This window comes from Pelobates fuscus, chromosome 5 (assembly GCF_036172605.1).
Source record: "Pelobates fuscus isolate aPelFus1 chromosome 5, aPelFus1.pri, whole genome shotgun sequence".
NCBI classification, from domain to species: domain Eukaryota; kingdom Metazoa; phylum Chordata; class Amphibia; order Anura; family Pelobatidae; genus Pelobates; species Pelobates fuscus.
In genome coordinates, this window is record NC_086321.1 from 184957100 (window position 1) to 184971698 (window position 14599).

Sequence of the window (14599 nt, forward strand, 5' to 3'; positions counted from 1 at the left end):
TCTCTAGGCCTTAGGTGCTGTAGTTTCCCTGCAAACTAGGACAGTTACTTCAGAGATGCCCCCTCTTACCACAATAAAGGCACAAGCCCTCCCTTCTGCGGTATGTTCTTTCAGCTTCAGATAAGCCTACAGCACCTAATTGCATGGGTTCGGGAGGTGGTTGAGTAGGGGGAGGTAATGCTAGTAGTGCAGTACTGGGTAAAGCAGGTAACCCCTGTGTATTCATTCTTCTTTGACTACGCCTCTCTCTTATACGGTTGTCAATTAGAATGATATAATCTATTAGATCATCCAGAAGAATAGGCAATTCCCTGGATGCTATTTCGTCTAATATGTAAGCGGCCAAACCCTCCTGAAAAGCTGTTACGAGAGAGTCGTTATTCCAAACCACTTCAGCTGCCAGAGTGGAATTCAATGGTATAATCCGCTACTGATCTACTGCCCTGTCGGATCCTAAGCAGAGCTTTGCCAGCAGAAGCAACCCGGCCGGGCTGATCAAACGTACGTTTGAAAGCTGTTAGAAAGTCTGCAAAGGACATTGGGTACGTGTTCTCCCACATGGGGTTGGCCCATGCTAGAGCTTTTCCTGACAAATGGTTGATCAGAAAAGCAATTTTGGCTCTGTCAGTGGGGTATGAGCGCGGATTCATCACCAAATGAATATCAATTTGGTTGAGGAAACCATGGCACGGTGCTGGATCACCGCTATAGCGCTGAGGTGGCGTCATGTGAACCACGTGAGCAGGAGCGGTTACCGGATCAGGACTGGGTTCTGGCCCAGCAGCAACAACTTCTTGAACGGCAGGTTGCAAGAGGGCAGTACGAGCCAGTATGGTTTGTAAAGCCTGGGCAAACTGATCCATACGATGGTCTAAACCATCCATTCTAGCCTCCTGATTAACTAGGAGCTGTGGAATGTCAGCAGGTTCCATAATGTTCCGTAATGTCACGATTCCGGGAACCCAACACGCTAACAGACACACACACACAGAAAAGGTGCCGTACCGGACCTTAGAGTGGCCGGGCTAAGCACACACAGAATAGTCAGGAGACAAGCCGAGTCAGGGGAACCAGAAAACAGGATAACGATAAACAAGCCGAGGTCAAAGGGTAGGAGAAAGTCACAAAGTCAGTTTAACAAGCCAGAGAGTACGTAACCAGAAATCACAAGTTCAGAATCAATACTATACAGCAAAGACCACAACAGGGCAGGGAGGAACAGGAAAGGTGAGTATAAATACCCTAGGTTAAATTCTGATTGGATAACTTCCAATCAGAATTAACAATCACACGTGGGAGATATCTAAGCCTCCCACTGTGATTGTGGTACTGTTGCTTTAACGCCGGGTCACTCACGTGACCCCGGCGTTTGCATAAATCAACGACCTTCCAGCGTGCAGCGTTATACATGCTGCCGCTGGGAGGCGTGACGGATGCGAGCGGCGAGCGGCGAGCGGCGGAGAGGAGACGCCGCTCGCCGACAGGTACGAGGAGGGGAGACCGCGGGCGGCGATGGACTGAGGGTGAGTGCTGCGAGTTGCGAGCAACCTCCCCTACTAGCCGCCCGCGGACCCCTGACATATTGGTAATGATTAACCTCACCCCACTAATGCAGTGCAAAAACCGACATGATAATTACCCTTTATGTAACATATAATTTAGATAGCATAAGGATTCCACACATATCTCAAATACAAAGCAACATAAAGATGTATCTACAAAAAAATGGACAAACAAAAACCATATAGAGCAAAACAGGAAAATGTACTTAGTATATAGAATTTAATGTTGATCTCACAAGTGTTGGATAAAATAAAGGCTCATCTCATGTTCTTAGCTTCTCAAATACAAGTGTCTTCTGTATTCTCTGATAAGCGTGTAAAAGAAACAGTGGAAAAGCAAGCATGTCAAACTCAAAGGCTAACACAGGCCAAATAAACAAAGTTTAAGTTGATGTGGGCAGCAAAAAAACAAAACTTCAGTTTTCTTAGAAACGTAGGTTTATTTAGAAAAAAGTACAGTATAAAAATGTTGCGTAACTGACACTGGACGTCCTCACACTCGTAGGACTTCAAAGTAAACAAAAGAGCAAATTTTTTTTAAGAAGATACCAATGTGCATATAACCAATATTTCAGTCCAACTACCGTGACATATTAAGAAATTTCGGTAATGGGACTGAAATGGTGAATGTATGCTGTTGCACAGCTGTAAAAAACAAATGACGTTATCTTTTCGAAGTCCTATGAGTGTGCTCTTCACTTTTGCTGTGATATAAAAAAAGAGAAATGTACTGTATTTTATCCCAAAAGAACCAAAGAGCAATGCTAAACACCCAAAAGTGTACCTCACATACACCCAATTTATAGTAACAAAGGAGAAAATCTGTACTGCACCAACAAGTGACAGTACAGATTAAAGGGGTAGCAGAGCAAATATCATAAAAATACGACCTGTGTATAGAATGACACAACAATTTCCAGGATATCTAGAATGTATAAAAAAATCACACAATGGTGAAGTATGTACAATAATGAGTGGTTCAGACCCGGAGGTAGAGAACTTACAAGATTATACTGGAGATCAGCGCCTGTCTCCCTTCCAAAGGGTATATATACAAAACGGCGTATCCTTCAGGATGGGTATGCGATGTAGTATAGCAGCATATGCAGAGACCTCCAATCCTCAAAGGCAAAAAGATATATAGAGCAGTATTGTAGTAAAAAAGAGAATTTATTAGTACAAAATGCACTTACATCAATAAAAGGTAAAAGCAGCTTGTCTCCACTAAACCAGTGGTACCCAGGAGAAACGAAATCCCTCTGTGGTAAAATGAACAATAAAAAGAAAAGCCAAAAACATTAAAAGTCTCTAGCTGGTATCCAAACTTGATGAGTATCTTCCAAAAGGTATCTACCAAAGGGTATATATACAAAACGGCGTATCCTTCAGGATGGGTATGCGATGTAGTATAGCAGCATATGCAGAGACCTCCAATCCTCAAAGGCAAAAAGATATATAGAGCAGTATTGTAGTAAAAAAGAGAATTTATTAGTACAAAATGCACTTACATCAATAAAAGGTAAAAGCAGCTTGTCTCCACTAAACCAGTGGTACCCAGGAGAAACGAAATCCCTCTGTGGTAAAATGAACAATAAAAAGAAAAGCCAAAAACATTAAAAGTCTCTAGCTGGTATCTTCAAACTTGATGAGCTCCGCCAACTCAATGCTTTCCCATAGAAAAGCTTTGGAAGTCTATTGTGCATGTGTGGCAAAAAGCTGTGCGGCTAATCAGCATTTCCATGGGGAGCGATCCGTCCCTCCATGCAGACCCAGTCTAATACACTGCCCCCGCCCCCTTTCCAATACACTTCCCACAAATTCAATCCACTACCCCCCTTCCCTCCACTCTAATACACTGCTCCCTCTACCCAATCTTATACACTGCCCCTTAATCTAATACACTGCCCCTCCTCCCTCCACTCTAATTGAATATATTGCCCCTCCTGCCAGCACTCTACTTTAATACACTGCCCTCCCTCCCCTAATTTTATACACTGCCTGCCCTGCAATTTAACACATAACACCCATCCCACCAATCTAATACGCTGACTCCCTCCCTCCCCCAAATTAATACACTACCCTCACCCCAAAATGACATACTGCCCTCTCCCACCACACTAATACACTGCCCCTCTTCCTCCCCCAAATTAATACATTGCTCTCCACCCAATTTAACACAGTGCCCCCTCCCTAAAATTAATACACTGCCCACTCCCTCCCCCAATTTAATACACTAACCCCTCCCTCCCTCAAATTAATACACTGTCCCTCTCCCCAATTTAGCACACTAGACAGGTGCTCCAAGCCTCTCTTTTCCTACCGTAAGATGAGCCACGCGTCTTCAAGTTCCAGAAGCTCCTCTGGCACTGCAAGAAGGAGGGAAGGCTAGTGGCTGGCCTGCGGAAGCACGCAATTGGCCATGGAATCGAAGACAAGAATCAGACAGGAAATATCTTTCCTCTCTCTTACAGCTGGCCACAACCCAAAGTGTCCCCAGGGCAAATATATCCATTGTGGGCCGCAAGTTTGACATGCTTGCTGTAAAGCAACTAACAAACTGCTTTATTGTAAACACTTAAAAAGCCCATCAACACCCCCACATGACATGCCGGAACCCCCTTAAAGAAGGGGACCCCGCGACCCAGACGGGCCCTGAAACCCGACAGACGTTAGACGGCACCACACATAACGAAAAAAAGAGTCGAATGGACCCCCTAGGGGGCATGCCAGCGCATAGACCACTCACCCCTGACCGGGCGTAGAGAGATACCCGCAGCCAACGGGCAACATTATATACACCTGGCGCCGCCTGGCCCCAGCACCACCCAATCCCACGACAACGATGGAGATGCATAACAGATCCCGACTATCAGGGGACTTTCAACCCAACCTACCAGAGCACAAGAGCCATCTGGCTGCCGCCAGTCAAATTAGTGCTCAAATGACCTATCTTACCAGTACGATACCACCAAACCCACCGACTGGTCGCTCTAGGAGCCCACATCTGGGTCCCATCACCATGCAACCCCCTTACCTACTAAAGTATATGGCCCCACCTACTCCCTGAACCGGCAGACGTCGGTCTAACCTTATCACATGTTATAACCCCAGTCTATAAACACCTCGAAACCTTAAAAACATCGTACTTCACCTAAAACAGAGATCTCAGAACAGGGGGGCCGGGATGGAGGGAGGATATTGGGAGGGTATACACCATCGGTAGACAATCTGGGACTGAGACTATCAAACCCTACAACTCACTAGATTTCCAGCTTGCGTCCAACTAGACAGTACATGCCAGAGCAGAGGGGTGCGCCCCTACAGTCCCCATAAGATAACCCTATAGAACACCAGACGCGCCCATTAACAATATATTGTTATACGGACATATGTATGTTTGTTTATTTGTTTCCTATTAACAAAAACCTAAATAAAGAATGTAAAAAACAAACAAAAAAACATCAACATATCTCTGCAGGAACTGGATCGGTGGTATCAAAGTACGAATGCAGTCCAATTTTCATCCTCATTTTCTCAGAATAAATGTGTTAAAATTGGAATTAAGATAAATAAAAAAAATAACAATGATTATGCTGTGACGTTGGTGGATACTTTGAGTTCTAATACCCCTAAACAAGTCTCATATGAGACGAAACACATAGGGTTTGTTATTAGTGTTACACTGTTTATTATTTTTAACCCACAAGAAAGTCATCATTTAGTCCTTAATGTGCCAATATTTTTTTTTTTATACCCATTCTATTTCTTTTCTACATAAGATGTCACCTGTCCTCCAGTTTTTATTATATTCTTGGAGGACTAAATGTTGAATTATTTAATTTCTTATCACTATATTTGCCTGTGTTCACACTTCAATATTATCATATCAAGTGGGAACATTATTCATTGGCTGAGAGCGTCAGTTGACATCTCTCTATCAATGAAATAAGTCAAAACTAAGCATGAGTTGGTATGATAATGTAGAAATATTAACTGTCGCTTTGCAAAATCAACTCAGACCAGAGAAAGGATGCTACAAGCTCAAAGCAAACACAAAACAAAGATAGCAAAGTTTCAAGTCATGGTTTCACAGTTCACAGCTTGGACGCATCAGGGGTTTTCTGGGATCATAACCACAACAGAGCCCTGTACTGGTTTTGGTGCATAGAGTATCTCTTTACCTCTCATTAAAAAATACAATTAAATAGGGGGCGGGGCCGGACCGCCGAGCAGGACGGTCGCATGTCAGACCAGCTCCTGAAAACTCACGGAAAAACGAGCATGCAACTGGGATACTTGACACAAAAACCGCCTGGCAACGGTGTCCCTCATCGGGTGGAGAGTACCAGACCCAGGGTGAGGCTGGCCAGAAGGGCTTCAGTCCCCTGGAGGAAAAATCCTCACTGGCACACATGGGGCCTACTCCGGCCACAGAAGATGGCGCCGAGTCGGCCACTATCACAGGGGACCGCCACCAAACGACACTCGCCCACCTAGCTCACATCAGCCACCCAGACAATCACCCCCTGACCCTAAAACTGGCTGACAGACTGGAACAGGAACAACCCTGCAACCCGACGTAACTTCACCCAGCACACGCCATCGACGAAATATCCCCAAGCGGAAAAGTGCGGGAAAATGGCGCTGGAGCCGAAGACTTACCCAGTCTGCTCGCAACCCTGCTCAAACTCACGGAGCAAAAGACGGGAACCCTCCTGAATGACCGGCACGACATCGGTGGGGACCCCACAGAAGACGGCACTAGGTGGAACTCCTCCACCGACAGCTCCCACCGGCCGATCCACTGTGAGCCGGGTCAGCATGCGGCAGGCAACAGGGCAGCAGGACACTGTACACACGCAAGCAGACATTGGGTAAAGCGTATGACATGTACAACTCTGTGGCCACCCGAGATAACTGAGGACTATGGCATACACTCACACAAAAATAAAGGCTAGGCTTGTTTTCCTCATACGTTAGCAAATACCACTAATGCTTACCATGCTTGAAATTACAGCACTTGTGCCTACTATGCTCGAGCTAATGAGTAGTCTATCCATGTGATGCCACTACCACTGAAAGCACGTCTTGTTCAGTTCTTATACACATTATAATTCTTAAGCAAGATACTACCATGATCTGAGAAAATAGACCTCACGTTTGTTATCAAAAATGTTAGTACCACTGTATGTTTTGCATGTTAGGGCTAATGAGACCCATTGTTATTATACACACAGCAAGCCCTTCACTTATCTAAACTAAACATATTACCTGCAAAATAATCGTACACTTCTATTGCAAAGCTATCTTCCTGTATACTATCTTGATGTTAATAGAATCTCAATCTATACAATGCATAAACAGCGTGATTTAAACGTGATCATATATATATATAAAAATAGTGCACCGTACTACCATTCCCTAATGCTCTCTATGCTATGTACTTTCTGTTCTGAAATAAGCATGTGGATTGCCTTTGGGGTACCATGTGCCTGTATGTTACCCGCATATGCACTACAAAAATAAAGAATTAAAAAAATATATACAATTAAATAAAAGTACAAGTAATGATATAAGATGTTTTTTGTTTTTTTTTACTTGTTAGCCAGCTTACTACTTGGTAGTTTACTATCATATTGATCCCATGATTTTTTTGCATCAAATTACACTTAGAAGTGACAAAACCATAGCAACTGTCAAAAGGAACAATGACTTGAGTTTTTGTACTGATTTAACTTAGATATAAACAGAATGTGTGAGACATAAAGAGAATTGCAAAATGAATACAGTAGAGGATATTGATCTTCATTAATACCATTTAAAAATGCCTTATTGTAATATCATGGTGGTAATGATGTCTGGAGTCTTTAAGTGCAGCATTTCACAACAAAAGAGTTCTGGGCTGGCTAATATAATTTTTGTGCATACTGCATGTCTATCATGCTGGTGACAGGTGTCCAATGGTGACACAGCCTCCACCTCTGTATCTCCCTATGTCCTTTCCACAGCTCATCCTTTCCCTACAATTCTTTCCCAGCAGTTTGTCTCCCCAACTTTGACCAGGGAGACAATCACAGCAAGGGTACTCTAAACAAAACCAGTGTTTTCTTAAAAAATAGGTTTTTGATTAAATTAACCACTTAAAAATAAAGATCCAATGAGTCCTCCCCAGGCAATCTTTACCTGGCTGTTCCTCAAAGTATAAATAAAGGGGTTCATGAGTGGTGTGATAATAGTATTAAGTATGACTGCCAGTTTGTTGAAGTCTACAGAAGAGTTTTTAATAAACCTCAAACACATAAAGACGGAACCTGAATAGAATATACAGACAAGTAGAATGTGTGAAATGCAAGTTGAAAAAGACTTCCACCTGTCGCCCCCAGTAGGTATCTTAAAAACTGCTCTTATTATAAATATATAGGATGTGGTAATCACAATCAGGGATCCAAGTACAGTAACTGAAGAGATTAATAAGTTGAGCAAATTTATAAGTCTTTTGTCAGCACAGACAAGCTTAAGAAGTGGTTCTATATCACAAAAAAAATGATCAAGTTGGTTAGGGCCACAAAAAGACAAGAAAGGTAGGATGAAACTCTGAGGGAGGGTAGAAATTATGCCACCAATCCAAGAACCTATTATGAGATATAAACACAGTTGAGAGTTCATTATACTCTTATAGCGCAAAGGATAACATACGGCAATATACCTATCGAAAGACATCATTGTCAAAGTGATGAATTCGACAGATCCCAAGACAAAGTAAATATAACACTGTACTAAACAGCTCCAGAATGAAATAGTTCTGTTTCCATTAGCCAGGATAGAAAGGAACTTGGGTGTGATGGTGGTAGTGATCCAAATCTCCAAGAAGGACAAGTTAACTAGGAAGAAATACATAGGATTATGTAGGTGATGACTCCTCCAGGTCAGAATAATAATGAGAAAATTTCCCGTCAGTGTGGTGCAGTAAGTGAGCAGGAGCAGTGAGAAGAACGTAATCTGACTTGCTCGAGACTGGTGGAATTCTATGAGAAGAAACCCACTACTCCTGTTATACATGATCCCTGGAAAGAAAATAATGTGCTCTAGAAACCACTCTGAAATATGGAAGATGTATACAATCATACACATTTTGGGTGTGAAACAGATTCTGCCATCTAGCTTTTCCAGTCTGTTTATTTAAGGAATACTTAAAGGAATTTTAATGTACTTAAATATGTGAAAATTTGAAACTCCTCCATTAATGAACATAACAACTTGTATACCTTTAAAGACAAATGCAATCAATTAGGCATGGGAAAATCCTGCCATACATATATATGTGAACAACTACTTTGTTTTATATTTAAATCTTCGTCTTTTGTAATTTCAAAGAGACATAACGCTTTTGGCTTTGTAGGACTCTAATCTCCACCTACAAATATATGTATCTAGAAAAGGTATAAAAGGCATCTTCCACAGTATAAACCATGAATGTACCCCTGGATTCTCTAATGAAAAATGAAAAGTAAACTTGGCTCCCAAGTCCTAACTCTCTGAGCACATACAACTGCATCTTAACTTTGGAAAAAAAACTTGTTTCCCTACTCCTTGTTTGTCTCAATAGATTAATGATTGCATGGACATAGATAGATTAATGTGGAACCCTTGTGGTTTTAAACCTTAGTATCGACAACCTCTTTTAAGATTCCTCACACATCCCCTTCTCCTCTCCAACATCCCTTTTATACCTTTCACACTGCTTTTTCTTATCCTCCTATTGGGAATTGGGGTGCAAAAATCATGCAATGCTACAGTATAAATTATAGACAAACATATTTTTAATCTATTAAGGGAAAATAAAAAAATACAAATATACCTAAAGATGTTGTTAGCTATTAGGAGAGAGGCAGTTTCAACAATACTGTTGAAAGAAAAAGTTAAAGCATATATCAGAAATGCTGTTGGTTTATTGATATTTGTTACCAGGAATTTTATCCAAATCTCCATTTGGAAAATGTCCATTACTTTGAAAGATAGAGCATTCATCAATTAGACTGTAAAAATCCGACTGAACGGTAAGGTGACAATTTATATTTCATGAAAAAATACACATTTCTTATCAGTTACCATTCTCAGGTTTTAAGGATTTTTTTTGGAAGTGCAACACTAAAATATTTCAGCTGTATTTATATAATATCTGTGTTTGTTGAATTTCTTATGTAAATTAAACGCTCAGAATTATTTTATCCTTTGGGAAATAATCACCTCGGAGGCTCAGTGAAGAGTTCTGCAATTATCCCATGTGAAAAGCATTATTATTAGTATTTGGCTGAGTAGCTTTTACATCTTAATCCTTTTGATATGTTAGCAACAAAACAAAACAAAATAATCTCATGAAAATAAAGTAAAAAAACAGCATATAAAACACACCAAGTGTAAAATTGTTTATAAACGATGCTTAAAATTCCAAAAGTATGTTCAATGTAGTTCCACAAGTAGAAAACAATACATCTAGAATATATCTAAAAATCACATAGTGTAAAACTCTATATAAATTTTGCACAAGGTGAGGGATAGAACCACACTCACATGACTCAGATCCATGCCAGGCTCCGTCTTGAAAGCTTCAGGTTGCCTATAAAGACTTGAAGAAATCCATATCTTAGTAGGGTACAGGAATCCAAATGCAGAAGAAAGGAATATTTATTTGAACATACCGAATGTAGTAGGATAAAACCAAATACAAAAACAATAAAAAATATAAAAAAATAGGGTGGTGTGCCTAATTATAGCAGTGTCTATGGTAAATTACAAGTATCAATAAATATAAGTTCACAGCTGGAATCATCAACCCAAATAACAGAGTTCCAGTGCAGAGGCATTTTGACCTGTTACTGGTCGAAATACCCCATTCTGGAGACTCTATGTGAGATTCAGGGCATTTATACACAACAAATGTATTCTCTCCCTTTGTTTGGGCTTCTTCTGCTGATATTTCACTTCCGGGTACACACCAACTGTGACGTCACTTCTGAGTCTTTTATGTGACGTCATGTTTCATCGCGTGGTTATTATTGCCCTTAGTAAGCCACAAAATCAATTGTAGTTAAGGGCAGGAGATTCCTTGTGAGGACCAAACTTTTACGTCTTTTATAAATAACCATATATCCTAAGAGGGAAGGATCATGTATCAGTGTGGATACACTCTGTTTCAGCCACTTGGATTTTAAAGCTCCTGGTAGTCATACCAATATATTGGAGACCATGTGGCACCAGAGAAGGTATATGACATTGATGCATAAGTCAGGACATTATTAATTTGATAAACTTTATTCATACAAAAAGATTACAAAACATTTTGTTTTTGTTAAAATAGTTGTTGCAAAGTTGAGGTACCCTTGTTTTAAAAAGGAGATTTTTTTTTTGTGATGACTCGAAAGATTAGGGTATTGTAAAAAAACAAACTGACTAGGGTGTGTCCAGGGAAAGAGCTGTGTTTGAGAATGTGTTCCAAGATATAAAGTTTACCAAGAGTCTTTATGTCCTCTTTTAAGCAAAAATATTTTCTGTCTTTTTCACGCCCAATTTTTAAAGTGACCAATGGAACCTGATTTGTGTGCACTATTATAATGAGTGTTGACCTCATCCTAATGGTGAATTTATCCAGTTTGACCAGTAGATGGCATGTTTGTTCCATGATTACTTTCATCATCAAATCCAATAACTACCTTCTCTTAAGGAGTTAAATAATATAGATGATGAGAATGACATGAAAAACTAGCAAGTTAATGGTCTTTCGATGGTCCCCTTAACCCTTTCTAAGGGAGTTAAGGGGGGCAAGCTACTTAAATGGGGGTTCTAACACTATAGGGTCAGGAATATATGTTTGTGTTCCTGACCCTATAGTGTTCCTTTAAGTAAACATGGCAAGGTATTTACATAATGGAATGTTTACACTTTTTATGTAGCCATTTAACTGCCAATCCCTGCTAAATGTTTTAGTTTTTTCTGATTATTAACATACACACTTATACATTTTATTTTTTAAATTAGTATTTTGTAAACCTGATATATGCTACTCCTGTACAAACCTGATTGTGTTCAGCTACATTTTGTAAGTACAACAATACCCCCAATTTATGCCTTTGCCACTATCCTGTGAAGCCTTCAGTGGCATATAGGAGACCCGAGCATTTCAGTTTTTACAGCTAGAATTTTCAGACTTTTATGGACCTTTGTTTCATTTTGGAGCACTATAACAGTTTGACTGACCAAAATACCTCACAAATGCCTACCATTTGTGAAAGTAGACACTCCAGAATAACTCATATGGCCTGCTAAATATTGTAGGATTGTACCCATTTTACAGCACATAACAACCTATGGGGATTTAAAACTCCATTTAAAGAGCTGCATGCCGCCCTGACTTACAGTGTTACATGCAGCTTATATTAAGTCTGGAGCTTCTAAAAAAAATAGCCCAGCTGACAGAGATTAGCTCCAGGTATCGATTGCCCCTGAGTGTGAGCAGAGATTTAACCATCTCACAACACATTACAACCTGTGGGGATGTAAATCCCTATTTAAAGAGATGAATGACGCTCTGACTTTCAGTGCGACACGCAGCTCTTCTGTTAGTCTGGGGCCACAATAAATGGATCCAGCTGACAGAGGGGTTCCCAAAGGGAAACAGTGTCTGCTGGTAAAATATTGCATGACTGAATTATTCTGTCATGGGTGCTTAAGGGAAGGACAACCATGACTGATTTTTTTTGCCATGCATCGTTAAGGAGTTAAAATATTTTTTGTTCAACCTAACTTTTTGGGTTTTTTTCCCCATTAAATAATATGCTACCTAACCATGCTGAAACAAATATATGTTTAAATATTACCAGGGCACCCAAAATATTTAGATTCTGGAGATGTTGTTTTGCATGTCGCTTAGTAGTAAAGGGGTTAAATTACCATACTGTAGGAGTTTATGAATAGCTTAAGAGTCTAGTAACCTCTTAAGGACACAGGACATGTGTGACATGTCATGATTCCCTTTTATTCCAGAAGTTTGGTCCTTAAGGGGTTAAAGTAGTATGCTTTTCCAAATGTCTTTAACCCCTTAAGGACCAAACTTCTGGAATAAAAGGGAATCATGACATGTCACACATGTCATGTGTCCTTAAGGGGTTAAACAGGTACTATCAGGGGAAAGCCAGCAATGTTTAACCACAAAACTCCCAGATCCAATGGAAGATCTTGGTGCATGGGCAGGGACGGACTGACAGCCTTCTGGGCCCCCGGGCAAAATCGTATCATGGGCCCTACAAAAAACAAATATTAAGTATTAAAAGGGACCTATAATCACCAGAACAACTACAGCTTAATGTAGTTGTTCTGGTGTCCACAGCCAATCCTTGCTGGCTTTTCAGAGAAAAGGCATTGTTTACATTACTACCTAGGAACACCTCTAGTGGGAGGCACTGATGTTCAACGTCCCTACATACTGCATGGAGACTTGAACTCTTCCCACAGAGTTGCATTGATCCAATGCATCTCTATGAGGAGATGCTGATTAGTGCAGCAGGCCTTTTGCCGCGCATGTGCAATTGCCTCCCAATGCTTTTCTATGAGAAAGCATTGGATTGGCTGAGATCATCACATCTGACAAAACTGGCGCAGCACAGGAATAAAGTTGAGTTAAAACACTTTTTACTCCTCTGACAGGGGGCTGGCCTTTTAAACTATGCTTTCAAAAATAAAGTGTTAGAAATACACATTTGTATTCCTGATGCTATATTGTTCCTTTAAGTAAATGTTAAATATATCTTTAAAAAAAACCCGGTCAGGTTTATTCTCTCAAGCAAGAATTGCTGGGGAAAGTGAATTTTAAATTATAGGCCTAAATAGTTGTATTAGAAAAAATTTCCAGGCCAATTTTGTTGTTCACTTTGATTATTTAGGCATTCAATTTGAAATTTGAAATTCAGTTTGAATTTCAGAAAATTCTTGCTTTAATAAATAACCCTGTGTCCTTTTACAATTTAATATTATTATTCTATGTGTCAAAGTAGGAGTACATGTGTGTGTGTAATGCTGATGTGTGTAAATCCTACAGCATAATTTGTGTAGTACAGAGAGTATGAAATGCCGACGTTTACTTGCATGTAGTAAATGTGTAAATGCATTGTTCTATGAGTGAGTAGAGCAGATGTTTGTAAAAGCAGGAGTGTGTTTGTATGGAACATTGAATGCAGGGGTGTATTTTGTGGGTGACTTGTGTGCGAACACAGAGGAATGTTGGTGTATGAATGCCAGTGTGTATTAGTGTGGAAAGTCTGCATATGAATGCCAGTATAGATTTGTACGGATTGTCAGTGCGTGAATGCAGTATGTATGTGAATGCTGTACTGTATTTGTATGTGTGCAGAGTGTAAGAGTGTGAATGAGGGTATGTATCAGACATCTGTCTGTGTATGTGTGAATGAGGGGTGCATCTAAAACCTGGGTCAGCGTGTGTGAATGAGAGGTGTATTTGTGTGTATGTGAATCATATTAAGTCAGTGTCAGCATGTGTAATGAGGCATATTTATATGCTGCAAGCATTTTTGTTGTTGTTTTTTGACTCTCCACCTTCTTATACGTTTCTATCTCTCTCAATCTTCACCAATCTGTATGTGAGTCTTCCCATTAACGTCTTCTTGTGACTCTCTAACACCACTTTTCACCCATTTCTGTACCCCTCTGCACCTCTTACTTCTCCTTTCCAAATTACCCACATTTGTCTTTCATCTCACTTAAAGGGACACTATAGTCACCCAGACCACTACAGCTCATTGAAGTGGTCTGGGTGCACTGCCCCAGGTCCCTTAACCTTGCAAAGGTAATTATTGCAGTTTTTAATAAACTGCAATAATTACCTTTGAGGCTTAACTCCACCTCTAGTGGCTGTCTACAAGACATCCACTTGAGTGACTTCCGGGTGATTAGGCGAATTTTGATCACCTAACTCAGGGGTTCTCAACCCGTGGTACGCATACGCTCACTTTATTAGTACTTCCCCT

General features: G+C 40.4%; 1 protein-coding gene across 1 annotated transcript; it reads right to left on the reverse strand.

The window, feature by feature from the left end:
- Positions 1–1658: 1658 nt before the first annotated feature.
- LOC134612122 (olfactory receptor 6M1-like) lies at positions 1659–8621 on the reverse strand. The gene is made up of 4 exons (XM_063456499.1): positions 7746–8621; positions 3071–3136; positions 2756–2821; positions 1659–1715 (listed from the first exon to the last, which is right to left on the reverse strand). The coding sequence occupies exons 1-4, from the start codon at positions 8619–8621 to the stop codon at positions 1659–1661; spliced, it is 1065 nt and encodes a 354-aa protein (XP_063312569.1).
- Positions 8622–14599: the final 5978 nt, after the last annotated feature.